This window comes from Mustela lutreola, chromosome 2, assembly GCF_030435805.1.
Source record: "Mustela lutreola isolate mMusLut2 chromosome 2, mMusLut2.pri, whole genome shotgun sequence".
In the NCBI taxonomy this organism is placed as follows: Eukaryota; Metazoa; Chordata; class Mammalia; order Carnivora; family Mustelidae; genus Mustela; species Mustela lutreola.
This window is the reverse complement of record NC_081291.1, coordinates 213,917,221-213,941,399: the sequence shown is the minus strand read 5'-3', so window position 1 is coordinate 213,941,399 and position 24,179 is coordinate 213,917,221. Positions and strand designations below refer to the sequence as shown.

The following is a 24,179-nucleotide window of genomic DNA, read 5'->3' as shown; positions in this document are numbered from 1 at the left end:
CCCTGCTGAGCAGGGAGCCTGCTTCTCCCTCTCCCACTCCCCCTGCTTGTGCCTGTTCTCTCTCTGTCACAGAAGTAAATAAAATCTTGGGGCGCCTGGGTGGCTCAGTGGATTAAGCCGCTGCCTTCAGCTCAGGTCATGATCCCAGGGTCCTGGGATCGAGCCCCGCATCGGGCTCTCTGCTCTGCGGGGATCCTGCTTCCTCCTCTCTCTCTGCCTGCCTCTCGCCGACTTGTGATCTCTGTCAAATAAATAAATAAAATAAACCTTAAAAAAAAAATCTTAAAAAAAAAAAAAGGCATGAGGGCAGGTGCCTAACATTTCTCTTCAGTCTCTCCTCTACACCGTTGCTGCCAGCATCGTCTTCCTAAATCACAGAGATGACCTTGTCACTTCCCTACTGACAAGCCCAGAATTTTATTCCTTCTTTTTCATCTGCCAAACTCTCGAGCTTCAAAACCCAGGTGAGTTTGCTCTTCCTCTGTCAGACTGTCCTCTGCTCTTCCTAGTGAGTACTGGGATTTAACAGTTTCATATTTCTGCTGTAGTACTTTACACTGTAGCTCATAATGTATGTGTATTACAGCCCAGATTGTAATGCAATATTTGTTCTTCTGACAGTGTTCCTAACCAGACTGTTCTCTACGTTGATTGCCTTAATCATTTTTATATACTCACTGCCGAACACTAATAGCATTTATTTATTTATTTATTTATTTTAAAAAGATTTTATTTATTTATTTGACAGAGATCACAAGTAGGCAGAGAGGCAGGCAGAGAAAGTGAGAGGGAAGCAGGCTCCCTGCCAAGCAGAGAGCCCGATGCGGGACTCGGGCCGATGGGGGACCCAGGTGCCCCCACTAATAGCATTTAATAACCAGTGAGAGACAGCAGACCAGACAGATGGTAGTGTAGAAATCTGATTAATGGGAACATTTCTGAATTAGATGTTCTTTGGGACTTTGATGCGTACGGAAATTTCTCAGACTGTGTTTGTACGTTGAAGCGTATCGTTGTTTTCTTCTCTTGCTTTTGCAGTTGTCCTTGGGTCTTCTAAACTGAATTTTTGGAAATGAGATGGTTGAATCACTTAAAATGACCTCTAAAAAGGATTCCTATTTCCTTTTATAAAGAAATTGCCTCTCTTAGTAATAAGAATAATTGCTATCGGGGCGCGCCCTGGGTGGCTTAGTGGGTTAAAGCCTCTGCCTTCAGCTCAAGTCACGATCCCAGGGTCGTGGGATCAAGCCCCGCATCGGGCTCTCTGCTCAGCAGGAAGCCTGTTTCCTCCTCTCTCTCTGCCTGCCTCTCTGCCTACTTGTGAGCTCTGTCTGTCAAATAAATAAATAAAAATATTTTAAAAAAAAAGAATAATTGCTATCTAATATATTACAAGACTTGTGGGTCAGACCAGTAATCTGTTAGTTAGTTCACTAATTTTGTTTTTGTTTTTTTTTTCACTTGGTAGCAGGGTCAGTTTTGTGGGAGACCCTACCAATAATTTTCTTGACCTCAAAAAAGTCAGAAGTTTATTAAAAGCAGTTACAAACATATTACATTATACAAAGAGGTTTTTCGACAGGCAAGAAAAATCACCATTTCATTGTGTTAATTATAATAACTTTTGAAATTTTTGAATTTTGCAGCTAAGAGCTGCAAACTTTGAAATCAGACAAAAAGCAAAACAAACACGTGATCCTGTCACCCATATATATAATAATATAAAAGTATTGGGTGTTTGTTTTTCTGGGTTTCTACTTATGTGTGTGTTTTTATATGCATATTGGTAGTTCTTTTTTTGAAAAAGGAAATAATGCCATCCATACAGTTTTAATAACCTACTTTTTTCACTTAATATTAACCATCATCATTGACTCGTGCTGTTAAATGTTTTTCAAAAATAGATATTTTTAATGTTTGCATTAACTAAACCATTTTACTGAACTATTTATTCTATCGTTGAACATTTAAGTTTTCTCTTAAGTAGTCTTTGCCTTCACTGAGTCTCCCAAGACTTGTTATCTTAGATTAAGTATTGTGTGCTTGATTCCACTTCAAGCCAGGGAGCCAGTGTTAGGAGTATTGCCAGTTTATGTTAGATCAGCACTGTGTCATGATCAAATATGCTTATCTTTTAGTGAATGTCAACAGTAGAACTCACATGAAAGTCATTCCTCCTAGTTGAGAGGGTTCATTCTTAATAGACTAGCCCTTTCCCCTCACTTTCCTGTCCTAAGTGTTGCGTAGTGACTGGGCTCTTGGTAGCCTTGACTCTTTTTCTCCTTAAAGTTCTTCATCTGGTTTCCGGTTATGACGCTGTGAAACCCAAGTCCTTCATGAGGTCAAGGTTAATTTGCAGTGTGATCTGGCCTTACCTGCGACTCTCGAAACTTACTCTAAGCCAGCCTGTTCCACTAACTATGTCCTGAATCTCTGTGGTATCAGCTAATTCTTCCTTGCTGGTACCATAGGGACCTAGTGGCTTTGTGTGTGATTTTCCCTCTCCCTCCTCTTTCCCTTTTGTTTCTTCTTAATCTAATCGACTGTACTTAGCTTTTATTTATTTTTATTTTTATTTTTTTTAAAGATTTTATTTATTTATTTGACAGAGAGAGATCACAGTAGACAGAGAGGCAGGCAGAGAGAGAGAGAGAGGGAAGCAGGCTCCCTGCTGAGCAGAGAGCCCGATGCAGGACTCGATCCCAGGACCCTGAGATCATGACCTGAGCAGAAGGCAGCGGCTTAACCCACTGAGCCACCCAGGCACCCTGTACTTAGCTTTTAAATTTTAGTTTATTTTAATATTTTATCAAGTGTTACCTCTTGATAGAGGCTTTTCCCTGATCACCCTTTAAAATAGTTCTGCCCTTTATTCCCTGTTAGCATCCTGCATATTTCCTCCATAGTAATTATTTGCGTTACTCCAGTGTTTCTCTGCCTCACTCCATCCCTGACCCTCCAGTCTGAGCCCCAGAAGGGAGGAGGTCATGACATTTCAGAAATCATTGTATGCAAATAGCTATATACTTTCTGCTTCTAGAACTATTTTTAATCAGGTTAATATATGGGAAATGAATATATGGGAAATAATTGGAAATAAGACTTTTAACTTCAGACATTGTCTTAAATTCATGGTGACCTTCTTTATTAACCAGTTAATATTTAATCTTTGATGATATAAAATGTGCAGGACTTCGGTGTAGCTAAAGCATATCTGGATGATAAACTTCTAGAAACATTTTGTGGGTAAAATTTACATTCTGTAAAATACACATGTCTTAAGTGTACACTTCAGTGACTTTTGATAAATGTATGTACCTGTATAACCTTTATCCCGGTTAAGATACAGAGATTTCCATCACCGTCCCTCTCCCCCCAAAATTCCCTTGTAGTGAGTCCTTATCCCCTGTAGGGGAAGCACTATTCTGATTTCTGGGGCTGTCAACTAATTTTGCCTCTTATTTATTTATTTATTTAAATTTTAAATCTTGCTCTTTTTTTTTTTTTTTTTAAAGACTTTATTTATTTGACAGACAGAGATCACAAGTAGACAGAGAGGCAGGCAGAGAGAGAGGAGGCAGGCTCCCTGCTGAGCAGAGAGCCCGATGTGGGGCTCGATCCCAGGACCCTGGGACCATGACCCGAGCCGAAGGCAGAGGCTTTAACCCACTGAGCCACCCAGGTGCCCCAATTTTGCCTCTTCTTAAGCAAACTGCATTTAAATGGAATTATACAGTATATACTCTCTTGTGTCTGCCTTCTTTCTTTCTTTCTTTCCTTTTTTAAAGATTTTATTATTTGACAGAGAGAGAGATCACAAGTAGGCAGAGGCAGGCAGAGAGAGAGAGGAGGAAGCAGGCTCCCCGTTGAGCAGAAAGCCCGATGGGGGGCTCGATCGCAGGACCCCGGGATCATGACCTGAGCCGAAGGCAGAGGCTTTAACCCACTGAGCCGCCCAGGCACCCCTGCCTTCTTTCACTTAAATCATCTTTGAGGGTTTACTTTTTTTTTTCTGTGTGGTTGTATCAGTTTATCCTTTTTTGTTGTGGAGGAGTATTCCATTGTATGAATCAATCGTAACTTTTTTTTTTTTTAAGATTTATTTATTTATTTATTTATTTGACAGAGATCACAAGTAGGCAGAGAGGCAGGCAGAGAAAGAGGAGGTGTGGGGAAGCCGGCTCCCTGCTGAGCAGAGAGCCTGATGCGGGACTCAATCCCAGGACCCGGAAATCATGACCTGAGCCGAAGGCAGAGGCTTTAACCCACTGAGCCACGCATGTGCCCCACTTTTCTGTTTTTTTTTTTTTTTAAAGCTTTTACTTATTTATTTGAGAGAGAGCAGAGATAGCACAAGCGGGTGGGCAGGGTGGAGCAAAGGGAGGGGGCGAAACAGTCTCTCCGCTGAGCTTGATCCCAGGGCCGCAGGATCCTGACCTCAGCTGAAGGCAGACGCCTAACCAGCTGAGCCACCCCGGTGCTCCCTCGATCATAACTTGTTTATCCATCCATCTATTGAACATTTAGATCGTTTAATTTGGGGGCTATTGTGAATAAAACTGCTAAAAACTTTCTTCTCTAAGTCTTTTTTTATGTGTGGATATGTATTTTTACTTCCCTTGGGAAATACCTAGGAATGGAATTGCTGGGTTATAGGGAAGTTTATTTTTAACTTTATAAGAAACTGTCACCAGAAATTTATGAGATTTCCACTTGCTCTACAACCTTATCCTGATTTAGAGTTGTTGGTTGAGTTGCGGTTCTAGTGCATGTGAGATGTTATTTCATTAGTTTGCACTTCTCTGTTGACTGATCATGTTGAATACCTTTTTATGTGCTTCTTGATCATAAATTGTCTTTTTAAGTCTTTTGCCTATTTCAAGTCTGCTTAAGTCTTTTGCATTTTTTTTAAAATTTAATTTTTTATTTATTTTTAAAAGATTTTGTTTATTTGACAGAGAGAGATCACAAGTATAGGCAGAGAGGCAGGCAGAGAGAGAGAAGGGGAAGCAGGCTCCCCGCTGAGCAGAGAGCTCGATGTGGGGCTTGATCCCAGGACCCTGAGATCATGACCTGAGCCGAAGGCAGAGGCCTCAACCCACTGAGCCACCCAGGTGCCCCATCTTTTGCACTTTTTATTGCCTATATTTTATCTTATTACTAATGCTTAGTTCTTTCTATATTATAGATCCAAGCCCTTTGTTTTACAAATACCATCTCCCAGCCTGTGTTTCCAATGTTTGGACCTTCTATGAAGAATATGTTAATTGTACTTATTTCAGAATATATTAAATGTACTTATAATATATTAATTAGTACGTATTAAGTGATAACGTTACTTTAAATTTAGAGGTATTTCACCTGAATCCATATTTAAGCATATTATTTGAAAATATAACTAACATACTGTTTAGAAATAAATTAGTCTTTGTGGACATGTTATACAGTTTTACAATTTTTGCTTTACATAGTTGTCTTTTAAGTAAAAGAAAAGATGGTCTTTTATGTTTACCCACCTAGTGATTATTTCTGGTTTTCTTCGTTTCTCCCTGCAGATCTTAGACTCATCTGGTGTCATTTCCCTTTAGCCTGAAGAATTTGCTTTAGCATTATTTTTAGTGCAGATCTAGTGATGAATTATCTCAGATTTTGTTAACCTGAAAATATTTTTATTTTATCATTTTTACAAAAAAGCTTTATTGAGATATACATAAGATAACATTCACCAATTTTATGTGTACAATTCAGTGATTTTTTAGTTTATTTACAGAGTTGTGTAATCATCACCACAATCTTATTTTTAAAGTTTTTATTTATATTCATTAGTTACCATACAGTGTATTATTAGTTTCAGGTGTACAGTTTTGTGATTCAGCACTTCCGTACAATACCCAGCGCTCATTAGGACAAGTGCCCTTCTTAACCCCATCATTTATTTCACCACCCCCCCCACCTCTCCTCTGTTGACCATCAGTCTGTTCCTTGGTCTCTCTCTTCCCTTCCCCTGTGATGTCTGACCACAGTCTAATTTTAGAATCTTGTATCCATTAACAGTGACTCCCTATTCCACTCTCCCCCACTGTCACTAGGCAACCACAAATTTACTTTCTGTCTCCAGATTTGCCTCATCTGGATATTTCATATAAATGGAATCACACAAGATGTGGCCTCATGTCTTTCACTTAGCATAATGTTTTTGAGGTTCCTCTGTGTTGTAGAATATATCAGTACTTCGTTCCCCTTTATCACTGAATTTGTATTCTGTTGTATGATATGCCACATTTTATGTGTCCGTTCATCAGTTGATGTAGGTTGGATTGCTATACTTCTTGGCTGTTATGATTAATGCTACTATGAACATTTGTGTTCAAGTTTTTGTGTACATGTATCTTTTTATTTCTCTTGGGTAGATCGATAGTAGAATGGTTGTCATGCTCCCTTTTTGAAAATATTTTGTTTTGAGAGAGAGAATGCACCAGGTGGGGGAAGAGAGAGGAGCAGAGGGAGTTAGAGATTCTTAAGCAGGTTCCATGCTCAGCTCGGAGCCCAAGTCAGGGCTTGATCTCATGACCCTGAGATCATGACCTGAGTGAAAGTAAGAGTTGGATGTTTAGCTGACTGAGCCACCCAGGTGCCCCATCATGCTATCTTCTGAAGAATATTTTCACTGGATACTGGGATTGATTACTTAAAAAACAAACAAACAAACAAACAAACAAACTAAAAAACACTTAAATTCTCTTCACTGTCCTGGTCTCTGTTGAGAAGACAGTCATTATCATAAGTTGATACTTTTTCCCTTAAAACTACTGCAAGGTGTTTCTTTTATTTCTGATTTTCAGCAATTTGATTATGACGTTTCCTCTATTTAACCTAAGGTTAAAGGCTGAGCTTCCTGGATTTATAAATTAATATTTATCACCAGACTTGGGAAATTATCAGCCTTTATTTCTTCAAATATTTTTTTCCTCATTCTGTCTTTTTCTGGGAACCAGTTAAACATATATTGGATCAGTTACTAGTGATCCTTAGTTTGCAGGAGCTCTGTACATTTTTTTTTTTTTTTTTTCAGAAAAAAATATCCCTAGGGGCACTTGGGTGGCTCGGTTGGTTGAGTGCCTTGGGCTTTGGTCATGATCCTGGGGTCCTGGGACCGAGTCCTGTGTGGGGCTCCTTGCTCAGTGTGATTCTGTTCTCCCTCTGCCTGCCACTCCCCCCGCTGTGCTCTTTCTTTCTCTCTCTCTCTTTTTCAAATAAATAAATAAAATTAAATAAAATAAAAAGAAAGAGGGGCAACTGGGTGGCTCAGTGGGCTAATCCTCTGCCTTCAGCTCAGGTCATGATCTCAGGGTCCTGGGATCAAGCCCCTCTGTTGAGCTCTCTGCTCAACAGGGAGCCTACTTCCTCCTCTTTCTTTGCCTGCTGCTCTGCATACTTGTGATCTCTCTCTCTCTTTCTGTCAAATAAATAAAATCTTTAAAAAGAAAGAAAGAAAGAAGAATCCCTTAAAAAAAAAATCCTGTTCTTTAGACTGGATAATTTCTTTTGATCTTCAAGTTTACTACCCTTTTCTTCTGCTGTCTCTAATCTCCTAGTAAGCCCATTTAGTTAATTTAAAATTTCAAAAATGATAATTTTCAGTTCTAAAATTTACATTAAAAATTGTGCATTGAAGGGGTGCCTGGGTGGCTCAGTGGGTAAAGCCTCTGCCTTCAGCTCAGGTCATGGTCTCAGGGTCCTGGGATGGAGCCTTGCATTGGGCTCCCTGCTCAGCGGGGAGCCTGCTTCCCCCACCCCCCTGCCTGCCTCTCTGCCTACTTGTGATCTCTCTCTGTCTGTCAAATAAATAAATAAAATCTTAAAAAGAATTGTCCACTGAGATCCTCCATCAGTTTAGTTATTTGGACCATGTTCCTTTAAGTCTTTGAATGTGTTTATATTGGTAGCTTTAAAGTCCTTGTTGGCTAATTTCAACATCTGTGTCATTTTGGGGTCTGTTTCTATTGACTTTTTTTTTCTTTACTCTTTGAAAATAGATCACATTGTTCCTGTTTCTGTGACTGTCTAATAATTTTTTACTACATGTTAGACATTGTGGGTGATACATTATAGACACTCAGTTCCGTTATCATCTTCTGAGGGCTGTCAGTTCTTGTTCTAATAGATGGATAAAATGCTGGCTGACCACCTTTAACTTGTAGACCCTTGGTGTTACACCTTGTTAGAGTAATGCCAAGGTGTTTACTGATCTCTGACTTGGTGGAACTCAAGCTCTAAAGTATCTTGTAGTGAGTGCAGGGGAACTCTGCTTAGTTCATTTAGCCTTCCTGCTATTTTTTTTTTTTTTTTTTTTTCTGCTGAGTTTCTTGCAGTTTCCTCCATGGGTGTCCTGTTTGGGGGCATTAGGTATTCAAAGAGAGTTTATATTAAAGCGTTTGGGGCTCCTTCCTGTAACTCCCCCCTTTCCAAAATTTCCTCTCTCAGTTCCCAATTGCTCCAATAATCCTGAACTCTTATACCTCAAACCAAAAAGGCTGTGGCATTTTTGGTCAAGTTTTAGCCACGGTGTACCACAGAGACTCACCTGGGCTTGGAGTGGGAGACTAGGGGTTCTTCAGAGGAAAAAGCTGTATAAGAGTGGGTCTTACTCATTGTGTTTTCTTTCAAGGGTAAATCCCCTCCAGTTTCTGTCTGCTTTTCAGCACTCTTCAATGCTTTCAAATATTTCCCCCCCCTTCCTTTTTGGAATTTAAGGTGTTCTTGGATCACCTCATCTGAATGTACTTTTTCTGAAAACTCCCCCAACATGTTGCACCCTTATAGTTCTTTATGCACATGATTTTTCTCCTAGTTATCAATTGCCGCATTCCTGATAACTCCAAAGCCTAGTACTTTAAAATAGCCATTTAATTGTGCTTATGGTTTACTATGGGTCAGGAGTTGGTAAAGGGCACAGCCAGGATGGTGTCTGTGCTCCATATATCTGGGGCTTCATTGGGTGAAGCCGGAAGTCTGGGTTACCAGATGGGGCACAGTAGCTGGAACAGCGGTCTCCCAGAAGTGGCTACTCAAGCTTCTGGCAGGGGAGGCCAGCTCTTGGCTGGGAACTGTGGGCCAGAACGCCCGTACACGGTCTCCTCACAGCATTGTGACCTTGGATATTTACATGGCAACTCGGAACTCTGGTACCCGTGTTCCAGAGAACCAGCTACGAGCTGCATTGCCTTTTTCCATCTAGTCCTGGAAGTTGTATGGCAGAAGTTACGGAGCATCCCGTCTGCTGTGCTGTTGCTCAGCCGGTGTTTTACAGTGGGCCTGAATTCAAGGGGAGGGCCAGAGATCGTTTCTCAGTCAAGTGGAAGGGTCAAAGAATTGGCAAACCAGCAGGCTCATTTAGTAAATAGCAGCCTCCCCCCGTGTCCCAACAGTCCTACCTACATGTCAGTAGGTAGTCCTCGAAGTACTGGATTTCTCTTCTGAAGTCTAGGTTTGGACTGAAAGCAGATTTCTGTTTAAAATAAGAAAGGAAAAGATATTTCACTTCTTAAAAACATTTCCTCAGAGGGATTTTTTTTTTTTTTTTTTTGGTCTTTTTAGTGGTAGAATACAAAGTTTAATGAAAAATCCATGCCTACGGGGTGAAAATGGCAGGCTTCCTTGATAATTTCCGCTGGCCAGAATGCGAATGCATTGACTGGAGCGAGAGGCGAAACGCCGTGGCTTCTGTGGTGGCGGGCATATTGGTAAGTGGAAAAGCCAGCTCGTTGGCATGGCTGCCTCATGCTTTGCCCTGAAAATTAATGTCGATTCCTTTGGAGCATGAATACCCTTTCGGAACTGTTTATTTCACTGTTACTTTGTATGAATAATTAGAGTTCCAGATACGACTGAACAAAACATGGTTTTGACTTTGTACTTTTTTTTTTTTTTTTTAATTTTTAGGGTTTTTATTTATTTGACAGAGAGAGGGAGCACAAGTTGGCAGAGTGATAGGCAGAGGGAGAGGGCAAGCGGATTCCCCACTGAGCAGGGAGCCTGAGTAGGACTCGATCCCAGGACCCTAGGATCACGACCCACACTGAAGGCAGTTGCTTAACCGACTGGGCCACCCAGGCGCCCCTGACTTTGTAAATTTGTTAAGCTTAGTATCTTTTCTTCAGCTTTAGTGATAATACAGTTATAAGCGGTAGCATTTTTAAGTCAGTGATACAATTTTTTTTTTGTTTTAAAGATTTTATTTATTTATTTGAGAGGGAATGAGTGATAGAGAGCACGAGATGGGGGAGGGTCAGAGGGAGAAGCAGACTCCCTCCCGAGCAGGGAGCCCGATGCAGGACTGGATCCCAGGACTCCAGAATCATGACCTGAGCCAAAGGCGGTCGCCCAACCAACCGAGCCACCCAAGTGCCCAATGATACAATATGTTTTAGTCCTGTAAGCTCCTCAGAGGCTCAGAATTTGGTAACCAATAGTGTGGTGTAACTCAGCAAGATTCACGACGTGTGGACAGCAGCATGGATGAGGCTGCCTTAGAACTGAAGCCCCGAGGTGCTCTAGGGAAGGATCGCCAGCGCCCCCTGGGCCCAGTGGCAGCTCTGATGGGGATGAGACGAAGTCTGTGGAGGAAACTCTTGCCTCATTTTCTTCCTTTTTTTTCTTTTTCGACTTTTTATTATAAGACATGTTGAGCATATATAGTCAACAAAAAGAGAATGGTGTAGGGAACCCTGCTCACCCCATGTTCCTACAGCCCAGCTTCGAAACGACTCAAGACCAGTCTTACTTTAGTGGTCCATTGCCCGCTCCCCGCCCTCACTGCATTTCCGAAGCAAACTGCAGGATCGATCACAGTTAAAAAAAGTATCTCTTTCAGTATATAGTTCTATACCTGAAGTCCAGTAGGGGAAAATAATAACCCAGAGCAGGAATTAAAGATAATTGTGATGCTTCCTTTTTTTTTTTTTTTTTTTAAAGATTTTATTTATTTATTTGACAGAGAGAGGTCACAAGTAGGCAGAGAGGCAGGCAGAGAGAGAGGAAGGGAAGCAGGCCCCCTGCTGAGCAGAGAGCCCGATGCGGGACTCGATCCCAGGACCCTGAGATCATGACCTGAGCCGAAGGCAGCAGTTTAACCTACTGAGCCACCCAGGTGCCCCCCCCCCTTTTTTTTTGGCTTTTTGTGATCATCTCACCTGCACTTGATTTTTCCATGAAATTGTTTAGCAGCTTCTCTCAGTCTTTGCAGTTTAGTTTACATAGAAACGTGACATTTGGGGCTCCTGGGTGGCTCAGTCAGTTAAGCGTCTGCCTTCAGCTCAGATCACGATCCCAGGGTCTGGAGATTGAGCCCCACATTGGGCTCCCTGCTCAGGGGGAAGCCTGCTTCTCCCTCTCCCACTCCCCCTGCTTATGTTCCCTCTCTCACTATGTCTCTTTCTGTCAACAAAATAATAAAATCTTAAAAAAAAAGCCATTTTACAAACTCATGTTCAGTCAGTTATACCGTATTTAATCAAACTGCATAATCAATTAAAACTATGGAAGGCTTAAATAGTTTTGGAGACCTGACAGCTGACCCTTGGTAAGCACACAGCTCATTTGTGGACACAGAAGAGCTTAGGCCTATCAGAAAGGAATGTTTTCTAGAGAGAAGGAAACATGTCAGGTAATTGGGAGCTGGTTAGCTGGAGGTTAGTTAAGCAGAGCTTCAGGGGCACCTGGGTGGCTCAGTCAATTAAGAATCCGACTTTTCATTTTGGTTCAGGTCATGATCTCAGGGTCCTGAGATCAGGCCCTGTGCTGGGCTCTGTGCTCAGCCAGAGTCTGCTTGAGTTTCTCTCTCCCTCTGTCCCTCCCCCTGCTCTTGCTCACATGCCCTCTCTGTCTCAAATAAATAAAATCTTTTTAAAAAGAGAGAACTTAAGTGCCTATAATTTATGGTGGGCCAAAGAAGCAGATAATTCATTTTAGAAAACAAATTTTTTATCCTGCATTGAGAGCAGAACTTCAGAATCTTACAGATTTGACTAGGTTAAGTTCACGTCAAATGCTATCAAGAGTAGGTAAACTGAAGATTCTTATTTTTTATATTTCCACATCCAGAACTCAAACCAGAAATACCTTATGTTTCATTTACATGGTCTGGAGAAACACAGGAATATTGCAGAGCAGGTAACGTTATGCTGAACCAAGTGTTCGTGTTATTTTAGTGACTTGGGCTCTTGCACAAGTTTTTTACAGGTTGGTGGATAATGATCGACGCGGCCGTGGTGTACCCTAAGCCAGAGCAGCTGAACCATGCCTTTCACACGTGTGGCGTGTTCTCCACCTTGGCTTTCTTCATGTAAGTATGAAGGTGATTCTTAATTCAAGATCAAGATTTATCTCCAAAAGACATGTTTGCCGTATAGTTTAATGCTATCTGGAATAACTTTTTAATTTATCAGTGGATTCTTTAACATGATAAATATCTATATTTTTCCCCATTTTGTGAAAAAAAAAATTTTTTTTATCAAGAATGAGTATTGAATTTAGTTACATATCTTTTTAGCATCTGTAAAGATGATCACATGATTTTTCTTCTTACACTCTTTTTAAACTGGTCACTGTATTTTATCTGTCCCAAGATTATTTTTTGAATTTGAATATTTCTGAATATGAGGGTGCTGCTTTTTTTTGGTAAGATTTTATTTATTTGACAAAGAGAGCACAAGCAGGGGGGGAGCAGCAGAGGGAGAAGGAGAAGCAGGCTCCCCGCTGAGCAGAGAGCCCGACACCCAGGTGCCCCATAATTGATATATTTTTTTTCTGGGTAAAAATATCATGCATCTTAAAAAAATCATTGGCATCTTGGATTTAATGAAATATGTTACAATTCTAGATTTCTTTGTAGTGGTGAATCATTCCTAGAGTATTGTAACACATGGAACTTTTAGCATGGAGTGTAATTTTTTTTTAATGTGTTGTTTGACTCTGTTTGCCAGTAGCTGGGGGAAGGGCAGAATTGGCCTCTAATGAGATTGGTTTGTGACTTTTCTTTTTTATTAAGTCATTTTTGGGTTTATCGGTTAAGTCTCATTTCATAAAAGATTTTGGAAACTTTCTGTGGGTATTTTGTATTAATATTAAAGACTATGTTAAAACATTAAGATTATATAATTTTCTTATACTGTGGAGAGTTATAAAAGTTAAATTGTGCAGGTGCATGGGTGGCTCAGTCTGTTTAGTGTCTGACTCTTTATTTTTGGCTCAGGTCATGATCTCAGGGTCTTGAACTTGAGCCCCCTTTTGGAGCCCATTGTGGAGCCTGCTTAGGATTCTCTGCCCTCCCTCCCCATCCTGCTCATGCCCTCTCTCTCTAAAAATAAAATATTGCAAAATTGTAGAGGATGGAACTACTTATCTCCATTAAGGATGCTGAGAAGAGGCTACATTTCTACTATGAAAGCATCTTGCTCTAATAAAAATAGCAAGAGAGGCTGAGTAAAGTGTGCCTGCTTGTTATACAGAGATCAAATGTGTGACTTTGAGAAATGGATCAGGGAAAAGCACTTGACTTTTAACCAGAGGGGAACTTAAGTCTTGATTGTAACGAGAACCTTAAAATACGATGACTCACACTGAGTCACTTGCGTATGAATGTAAAATAGGCAAGGAAATCAGAAAATAGGCCCCTCTTTTGTAATCTTTGGAGACAAGTGAATAGTAATTTCTTCAAATTAAGGATGTTTTCTGGGTGTAGTTTAGGTACAGAGTCCTGTAACATTTCTGTCCACTAGGATACCTGTTAAATTAAAAGATATGTTCAGTTATTCAGATACTGACTCTAATTAGGGAATGTTTCTCTTTAAATATATGTAAATATCTGCGACTGGTTTAGTAGCACTCAAGCTCATGAGATGATTTTGTGTTGTTCCAGGATAAATGCTGTGTCCAATGCTCAGGTGCGGGGGGACAGCTATGAAAGCGGCTGCTTGGGAAGAACAGGTAAAGGCACTTTGAGTTTTAATGTGCGCTGGCAGAGGGAGATTTGTTAGCAGGAGAAGAAAGTCTCTTTATAGATCTAGTTAGGATTAGATAGATTTTTTTTTTTATTAACTTGAAAAAATGTTTGGTGTTACTTAAATCCTTAACAAAGTTAAAGTTACTGCCAGAAGTACTATTTTAGTCAGGTTTTGCTGCTCATAGTCTATAAATAAAATGTTACTATTTAAAATCAGTGGCTCTTGGATTTCAGGTTGCTCCCCCGCAGAGCTTTAGGATTTAATTAATCAATTACTCAGTTTAGTCATGGAATTACTCAGAAGCTCCCCTAGTGCAGTTTGCTAGGATAGTAATTTCTCTAGCCAGCAGAAAGGTGATGCTCCTTTTTTCTCTCCCCAAGTGGGGCTAAACCCCTTTTAGTCGTTTGTTCGTTTTTTAAATCCTCATTCAGTTCATTGTTATAGCAGGTGTATGCAAATACGGGGCTGCCTTTGTATGCACGCCAGGTATTAGGGTCGCAGTGTTTCTGGTGTTCCGTGTTCTTGAGTCACTGCAGCAATGAATGGAATGATAAAGCCTTTTCTTCATGCAGGTGCTCGAGTTTGGCTCTTCATTGGTTTCATGTTGATGTTCGGGTCACTTATTGCTTCCATGTGGATTCTTTTTGGTGCATATGTCACCCAAAGTAAGTATTTTTTTCCTCCTTTATTTCACAGAGACTCAGGTATGTCTTTTACCTTTAGCTTACTCCATCAACTCCACCGGGAGTAAAATTTAGTGTAACTGTTCACTTAGCTTGAAGATACGTAAGTTGGGGTCCTTGAGTGCAATGGTATAGCCTGGTTGCAGAATTTAAGCCACCAACAAGACCAGGTAACACTTGGCCATCTCTAGAGTGTCTGATTTCCTTCCTAACCCTGGGAAGCCAGGCTTTATACTGGAAGGCCCGTTTACTGAGGGTTGTAAGTGGTGAAGTGGGAAACCTGTACAGATCTCCGTCCCTTATCCGCGAATTCTAAAATCCACAAAGTGCTGCAAGTCAGGTGTTTCACAATCAGCTTGGCAGCGACATCTGACCCGAGTTGACAAGGGGCTCCTCGTGGTCTCTATTCCGTTGAGTAAGTGTTCACACGTTTTCTTGCTGGAATGTGGTTGTATTAGACTGTGGATGCTGGTCCAAACAGAGCTGGCGGCCTCTTTGATATTTATGGCCTTGTGTTAACCATTCTTAAATGTGAAAATTTTTGAATTCCAAAACATACTCACAAGGATTTCTGCTCAGGGGTGCGTACCCCAATACCATTCCGCAGATGCCTCCTTTCTCCAGCTTAGTCTGGAATTTTTCAGGAATAGACACAGGGCAGGTTTTTAGGAGTAAGACAGTGTGTGTGTGTGTGTGTAGCCTTCGTGCAGAAACTTCATGCTCACTCCACTCAGTGTGTGTGTGTGTGTGTGTGTGTATGTATGTATGTATGTATGTATATAGCCTTCGTGCAGAAACTTCATGCTCACTCCGCTCAATGGCCTGAGCTCGCAGGCCGCTGTTCCGCGTGGCTGCTCCAGGCACCGTAGCTTTCCTCCAGGCCAGGGTCGAAAGGCAGGACCCAGGCCCAGAAGAACCCGATTATCTCCCTTCACTCCAAAGACAGGAGTCTGTTTCAGATAACACATAACACCACTTACTCACCTTCTGTCCCCTCTCCCCCCAGAATCTCTTTGTCACCCTGCTTAAGGGTCACCTCTCCTTGTCCTTACCCATAGCTGACCTTTTAATACTCCTGGTAGGACCCTTTCAGGTCCTTAGTTCGATCTTTGGAAACTTTGTCTTTCACTTGGTGCCAAGTAAGTCAGTATAAGTGGTTGAGTACTGTTTAAATAACGCTGCTCATCAAGTGTAGCTAAAATGTGTTGTTTTAGGGGCGCCTGGCTCAGTTGGGAGGTTTTGCAGCTCTCGATCTCAGGGTTGTGAGTGTGAAGCCCCACACTGGGTGAAAAGATTATTTAAAAATAAAGTGTTGGGACGCCTGGGTGGCTCAGTTGGTTGAGCAGCTGCCTTCGGCTCAGGTCATGATCCCAGCGTCCTGGGATCGAGTCCCACATCGGGCTCCTTGCTCAGCAGGGAGCCTGCTTCTCCCTCTGCCTCTGCCTGCCATTCTGTCTGCCTGTGTTCGCTCTCTCCCCCTCTCTCTCTCTGATAAATAAATAAAATCTTTAAAAAAAAAAAAAAAAAAAAAAAGAAAAAAAAATAAAGTGTTACTTTAGTTAATTAAAAATACTAATGGAGTACACAGTTCTAGTATGAAGTGCATATGAAGGAAAGTACTTTTTTTTTTTTTAAAGATTTTATTTATTTATTTGACAGAGAGAGAGCACAAGCAGGGGAAGTGGCAGGCAGAGGGAGGGGGAGAACCAAGCTCCCCGCTGAGCAGAGAGCCTGATATGGGGCTTGATCTGAGAACCCTGGGATCATGACTTGAGCTGAAGGCAGACACTTAACCGACTGAGTCACCCAGGTGCATCACACAATCTAATTTTAGAGCATTTTATCACCCCCAAAAGAAACTCCTTACCATTAGCAGTCACTTCCCATTACCTTTCTCCACCAGCCCTTGGCAACCACTAATCTATTTCCCGTCTTTGTAGATTGGCTTATTTTGTATAAATGGAATCATACAAGGAAGTGTGTTTTAAGTTCACTCTATCCCTGACTCTAAGTGCTCTTACTGGAAGTTTGCTCAGTTACTTAAAGCAACAGGTGAAACTTTCTTGTTTCTGTTGGGAAAATGGGCATAAGTTACCATTTCTGGAAGGCGTATGGGGAAGTATCACGTTTGTAAAGGTTGTGTACTCATTGGTTGTATTTTAATTTTTAGAGAACTAGTACACATTGAGAAATTTCTCAGTTATGGATTTCATCTTTATATTTCTACAGCAATGCTCAGTATTTTAGACTTTTCTGTTTATAAACTCTGAATACGCTTTTACTTCAGAGGGCATTTCTAACACATACTTCAGATCTTTTGCTGTACAGATCTTCTTGACCTACTACTAATCATAACAGCAGCTAGCATTTATATAGCACTGTATGGGCCAAGTACTGTTCTAAGCACGTACATGGTCTAACATTCCCCACACTCTGTGGGGTCGATGCTGTTATAATGCCCACTTTACAGATGAGGAAACTAAGGGCATACTGAGGTTAAACAATTTGCCCATGGTCACACATTTAGTCACTTGGTGGAGGTGGGATTCACATCTATGGATCTGGGCTTAGACTTGGAGCTCTTGACCATGCTGTTGTACTGTTTGCTATGGTATATAGAAAGCTAAAAATTGAAGGTTTTTTTTTCCATCAAGTCTAGTATTTTTTTTTTAAGATTTTTTTTAATTTATTCATTTGACAGATCACAAGTAACAGAGAGGCAGGCGGCGGGGCGGGGGGAAAGCGGGCTCCCTGATGAGCAGAGAACCCGATGTGGGGCTCGATCCCAGGACTCTGGGATCATGACCCGAGCCGAAGGCAGAGGCTTTAACCCACTGAGCCACCCAGGCACCCACGTCTAGTATTTTTAATGGACAGTTAAAACTCTATAAAAATTTTTTTTCTTTTCCTTTGAAGATAGTAACTGTTTCTTCCAGGGAGATTCAGTGAAAGAACATGATGATGAATTAAAATGATCCTTTGTGTATCTGTTATAATTGCACAATAAGATTCCTGAATTCATCAAAGAAAATAAGTTTACAGACTATTAAATCATCCAGAATTTAATGTGTACCTTTCTAACATTTTATATTTCTATATAGTAGGTCTGCCCCTTATCTGCAAGGTTTACGTACCAAGAACCCCCCCACGAATGCCTGAAACTGTGGATAGTATTGAATTTACTATGATTTCCCCATACATAAGGACCTATGATAAAGTTTAAGTTATAAATTATGCGCAATAAGAGATTAACCACAGTGACTAATAATAATACAGTGGAACAATTATAATAGTATACTGTAGTAGGTTATGTGACTGTGGTCTCCCTCTCAAAATCCCTTGTTATCATACCCACCCTTCTTGTCCTGGTGATGATGTGAGACGGTAACATGTCCCTGTGATGAGGTGAAGGTCGGTGAGTGCCTCAGGCATGGGGCACACTGTAGGCTACTGCTGACCTTCCCATGATACATCAGAAGGAGGATTGTCTGCTTCTGCAGGCGGTGGACCACGGATAAGCGAAGCCTCGGGAGGCGAAACCATGGATGAAGGGGAGGGCGCTGTATTGACTGTGGAAAGGAAAGGGAGAAGCGGCTGCTGTTTCCTCAGAGTTCTGGCTCAGCTGCAAGCGTTAACAGTTACTTCAGACGAAAAAACTATGAATTTCACTGTCTTTTATCCAGAGTGAGAACAGTCCTTTGTGTTGGGGGAGAACGAGACTGACATTTTCTTCCTTCAGTTTCATGACAGATTTCTTAGCATTCATGCATAATAGCCGTAGTTTCTAACATGCAGAGCGTGTCCTTATGAGGGGCACGGATGCTTTGTCACCGCCGTTTGCCTTGTGTAATCTTCTAATGCGTGTTCCTTTGTGCAGATACCGATGTTTATCCAGGACTAGCTGTGTTTTTTCAAAATGCACTTATATTTTTTAGGTAAGTTGCCTAATCTTTCTTTCTTTCTTCCCTCCTTCCTTCCTTCCTCCCTTCCTTTTGCGGGGGGAGCAAAATGGTGGTCTTGTTAAAGCGTGGGGACAGGGCCCGTGAGCAGAAAGAGTTCCTGCCCGTTGCTTAATTTCTTCACCATACCTGAAACATTCACAGAAGTGTCACTTTCTTCTAAGAGCGGCATATAGAATGTATAAATCCTTTGAATTAATTACAGTATAACTTCTTTGAAGAGGTGAAAATTCTACTATTATATAAGGACAGACAAAAACCATTTAATTGGGGCCCTGCTATGAGCCAAGAGCTCAGCTGGATGCTTTATGTATGTTCCCTTTTCAATTCTTGTATAATTGTCTTAAGTACTGACTACTTACGAGGTTGGTGGTGTTCCTGTCTTATAGATGAGGAAATAAGGGTCAGAGCCTACTTAAGGGCAAGTAATTGCAGAGCTGGGGCTTGAACTCAGACTACTTCCATAGTCTGTTAAAAGACCGTATCACGCACCTTTATTAAGAAAAAAACCAGAAAAACCAGGATTAGTACATATTATGCATGTCATATACAAAACTTGGTTGGGAAATTGGATTTTTTATTATGTTTTTAAAGATTTATTTATTTATTTGACAGAGAGAGAGATCACAAGTAGGCAGAGAGGCAGGCAGAGAGAGAGAGGAGGAAGCAGGCTCCCTGCCAAGCAGAGAGCCCGATGTGGGGCTCGATCCCAGGACCCTGAGATCATGACCTGAGCTGAAGGCAGAGGCTTAACCCACTGAGCACCCAGGCACGCTAATTATGTTTTTAAGAAAACTAAAAAGTAAATATAAAACTAAAACAATGTTAGAAGTATTTCTTAGGGGCAGTCTTCTGAAAAAGAAGAAAAAGAAAAACCCTAAAATGAAGCCCATGGGGTGCCGGGGTAGCTCAGTTGGGTAAGCATTTGGCTCTTGATCTCAGCTCTGGTCATGATCTCAGGGTCATGAGTTTGTGCCCTACATTGGAGCCTCCTAATAAAAAAAATATGAAGCTCATATCCTATGCTTTTCAGAATGAATGTCTTTTAATGTAAAGAGAAGTATTTTAGCCATCTACTTGTAAATGTATACCCCCACAACCTCAGAAAATTATTAAGATCTAAGCCTTGAAGAACTTGGTTTCCATCACTGTTTTTAAGCAGTCTGATTATGGTGCTCGCTCATGTACTGTGATGTAGTTTTCTGCGTGTTCATTGTCTTCGGGGTTCATTGAGTTTCTTGGATCTTTGTGTTTAGTTTTCATCAAATTTGGAATCTTTTCGCCATTATTTCTTCAAAGCTCTTCTCTGTTCATCCCCCTGTCCTTGGAGTCTAAGCACATCTACACGGGGCTGCTTGAGTCATCCCATACCCCCAAGTGCTTCGTCCTTTTTTGTTTTTGTTTTCTCTCTGTGTTTCATTTGGGATACTTGCTTTGTTATATTTAAAGTCACTTGTCTCTTCTGCAATGTCCATTCTCCCGTCCAGCATACCTGTTGTCTCAGACATGTGCGTTTATCTCCGTTTGCGGGATTTTCCTTATTTCTCCTTAGCATGGTCATGCCCTCCTCTGCCTTCTTGAACATATGCTGTATGTTTATAGCCATTTCAGTGACCCTCAAATTATGTCAGTTCTGAGTCTCTTCCTGTTGTTTCTATCTTGTCTTCATTTTGTTTGTTGTCCCCTCCCATTGTTTCTCTGCATGCAGTGGCGGGGGGCGGGGTTGTTGAATTTCTTGGCATTCCTTTAAACATTTTTGAGCTTTGTTCTGGGTGCACCTAGGTTGCTTGGAAACAGTCTGATCCTTCTGAGTCTTGCCTGGAAAGCTTGGAGGGCGGAGGCCGAGAAGCCCAGTTTAGGACCAATGCGCCCCCTTACTAAGGTGGTGCCCTTCCCACGCTGTGGGTCCTGAGGCTTCGTCCCACTCTGCTAGGGAGACTGTGAAGTCTTCCCAGCCCTGTGACAGCTCTGGGAGTTGTTCCTTCCCTTTCCTTGGGTCGTTTCTCAGCATTCATCTGCTGATCAGTACTCAGCAGAAGACTCATGGGGAGCTCCTGGGAGTCTCCTGCGCTCCCTCTCTAGCTGTCTGTTCTCTTCTCCACAAACTCCAGCCCCTTCCCTGAACCCTCAGCTCTGTTCCTTCCGTTTAGGGGGACCACTGGGCTCTGCCCTCTCCCTGCGCCATGACCTGGACGCGCGTGGCTTTGAAGCTGTGCGACAGTGTCTGCTGTCTTGTGATCATGTTTCTTGGGATGTGACCAACAGCCTTCTGGGGATACAATGAAGTTTTCCTGAAGACGTCTTAGGCACTGTTTCTGTTTTTGTTTTTTTTGAAGATTTTTATTTATTTATTTATTTATTTAATGGGGAGGGGTGGAGAGAGCGAGAGTACAAGTACGGGGAGTGGCAGGCAGAGCGAAAGGGAGAAGCAGACTCCCCACTGAGCAGGGAGCCCAGTGCAGGGCTCGATCCCAGGTCTCTGGGATCATAACCCCAGCCAAAGGCAGACGTTCAACCTACTGAGCCACTCAGGTGCCCCAGGAACTGTTTAGAGATTAAATTGAAACTGAGAGTCATGAGACTGGGCAAACAGAAACCTCCCGCGTAGGAAGGCCTGTGCTGCTGTGGACTGTGCTGCGTCAGCCTCGTGCTCTGCTCCGAGCCCGGCAGGTTTGTCGGCCCGCTTGGGCCTCCTCTCTGTACCAGGATGCGGCTCCCGCATCTCTGGCCACTGTGCCTCTGCTGCTTTGCAGCTGGCCCTCCCACCAGCACTGGCCACTCACTTTTGAAGTTTCTCAAGGTTCCGGTCCCGGCCTCTTCTTCCTTCCAAGTGAGCTCCTTTCCGCTCAGGCCTTGGATTACCGCATCTGTGCCGATGAGTCACAGAGGTCTGTCCGCATCTGAACCGTGTGTCTGCTTGCCTACTTATCTTGGGTGGCTGACATTTCAAGTCCAGCACATCCATCTTGCCCACAGCCCAATTTCTGGTCCCAGCGTGCGCCACCTCTCTGCTCCCCGCCCCCTGCCCCCTACTTTGCTGAGATCATCCCCACGAGATCATCCCCGCTCTTATGTCTCAGCTTAGCCACCACTGTCTCGGGAGGACCTTCGTGACCTCTCTCACTCGGCGGAGCATTCTGTTTCACTCTCTTGGCACCAGGTGCATCGCCTTGACCGCATTTTTTTGCATTGATATTTGTTTGTTACCCTCAGGCTCTCAGCTGTGTTCGTGAGCACCTCTGGCCTTGTTTTGACTCCTGCATTCCTAGCACTTAGCTAGGAGCCTGCGGCCTGGCCAGGCCTCTGGGTCCAGTAATTATATGGAAAATGTCTGTTTTCGAATTCTTCAGTTATTGTAGAAACCCAGAGTTAAAAGGGGCTCTGATGCTGTTACTAGGAGAAATCCCCCTTTCCTTACAGGTTTCCTATCCAGTAACTCTCCAGGCTTTAAGAGAGCGTATGTAATCAAACTTAGCTGTCAAGGTCAACAAACCAGCACATTCAGACCAGCACCACTGCGGTCTTTATGTTTAGAAATTGACACAAAGGAATCAGGGAGCCACCTGTCAAAGCATAGTCAGAAAATGAATTCTTTGTTGCTCATTCCCAGGCATTGTTTCCTCATGATTTCTTTTCATATCTTTCTAGTACTCTGATCTACAAATTTGGAAGAACTGAAGAGCTGTGGACCTGAGAACACATCTTAGATCGCATTTCCTTCTGTTTTGTTATATTTGTAGATAAGTTTTTCTCTCTCAACATAATTTACACATTGCCAAATGGGATAGTTTGTACATTAAATGTTTCATTTCTTTACACTTTTATGCTCTGAGTTTGGAAATAGTTTTATGAGGTTTCTGTCCTTTTTTAAAATCATTGAATAGATTGTTAATATGTACATAATACAAAACCATATAGATGGCATGATGAGTGTCAGTTTTTTATTCCTGAAGATTTAAAGCTTCATCTGTTCCCTGAGCCAGGGTTGTATCTTCATGTCATTTTAGAGTTAACTGTTTTGTTTTAGTATCTTTAATTTCTGAAGATGTACAAAAAACAAACACACACACACAAACACAAAACCACAGCTCCATGTATCTGAAACAAGCACTGAGCCATGAACAAGGGTATTTCAGCAAGTTGTAATTTATTTTGGCTTAAAATGAGATTTTTTTTTTAAAGGAAAAATGTTTGTTATGTATTAAAGAAGTGGACTTTTATATGAAGATTTTTTAAATGCCTGAAGGACTAGTTTGAAAGCCTCTTTTAAAAACGATTTCTTTAACATGACTTTATGCGGAAGGAGAGAATTCACGATCAGATACGCTCGGTTTTTCGTGGCCGATGTGAAAAGGCTGTAGGGCAGCTCAGCAACGGGCTTCTTATGAAAGCCACGCCGCGATCTGTCCCATGGGGTGCTCTTGGCGGGCTGCCATTAGCTGACCTTACAAAATTCAGCATCAAGCAAGTTTGAGACAACTGCAGTTTAGAAGCAAGAACCATATAAAAAAACTGGAATAATTTGTTTCAAGATAAAGCACTTCTACCCGAAGGGAATTATTAGGACCTAGTGAAAGATGAGGCATTTCCTCCTCTTCATTCCCAACTGCAGGTGTCTCTTTGTGCTAGCTCTCAGACTTTGGGTGAATTCTGCCTGCAAAATATACCTTCAACCTGAAAGTCCGCAATTCCAGTCCAAACCTCCTTTTGCTGAGCTGGAAACACTGTTTGTGCACCATGTGTATGCCTACGAGAGACAAGGCAGCAAAGGGACTGTTGGGTCCTTGTTGCTACTTTTGCTTTCCTTTGTTACACAGGCTTTGTGTTGCACTTTCTCCCTCCAGAGGGATTTTGTAGCACCTTTTGTTGTAAGACAGACTACTAGCAGTGCTATTAACATGCAGCTCCTAACGCAAGCCTTGTCTTGCTCCGTCCTCTCTGCTCTCTGAGAGGATCTCCCGTGCACAGAGTATGAAGCGACGGTGGAACGCTGTGCCTTTGCCTAGACACCTTCTTGTTTAATGACGTTTTCCTTTGTTGTTGTTTTTCCCTCTAAATGTCAGTAAACTTTGTCTTGCCTCCCAACAACTTGTAAGACTGATTACTGGTGGCTGTTCCTTTGTAACGTGTTGCAATAAATATTACTTATCACACATTCCAATATTGTGAAATCAGTTGGAGAAAATGAGCCATAAAAAATCAGCTTATTCATTTTCAGTTATTCAAGTGGACCCGGTCATAGAAGCGGTTTTTCTTGGTGACATAAAGAGAAATACATTCTACTCAGACTTGTAAAATGCTGGTATGAAGGCTAGTGAAGGGTGTGCCAGAAGATCGATTGAAATAGTAGTTGTTTTATCTATTTTTTTAAAAGATTTTATTTATTTATTTGACAGGGGGAGAGAGATCACATGATGTACACAGAGAGCCAGGCAGAGAGAGAGAGAGGAAGGGAAGCAGGCTCCCTGCTGAGCAGAGACCCCGACGTGGGGCTGGATCCCAGGATCCTGAAATAATGACCTGAGCCAAAGGCA

The 24,179-nt window shown here is 41.9% G+C and overlaps 1 protein-coding gene across 2 annotated transcripts in view; it reads left to right on the top strand.

Annotated features, from left to right (window-relative positions):
- TMEM50B (transmembrane protein 50B) overlaps positions 1–23,806 on the top strand; it is a 38,421-nt gene extending 14,615 nt beyond the window's left edge. For both annotated transcript variants that reach the window (XM_059164626.1, XM_059164627.1), the window contains exons 2-7: positions 9,598–9,743; positions 12,231–12,343; positions 13,919–13,986; positions 14,576–14,668; positions 18,564–18,621; positions 22,294–23,806. In XM_059164626.1, coding sequence (XP_059020609.1) covers positions 9,645–9,743; positions 12,231–12,343; positions 13,919–13,986; positions 14,576–14,668; positions 18,564–18,621; positions 22,294–22,339 — 477 coding nt within the window. In that variant the 5' untranslated portion in view covers positions 9,598–9,644 and the 3' untranslated portion in view covers positions 22,340–23,806. The remainder of the gene's footprint in view (positions 1–9,597; positions 9,744–12,230; positions 12,344–13,918; positions 13,987–14,575; positions 14,669–18,563; positions 18,622–22,293) is intronic.
- Positions 23,807–24,179: the final 373 nt, after the last annotated feature.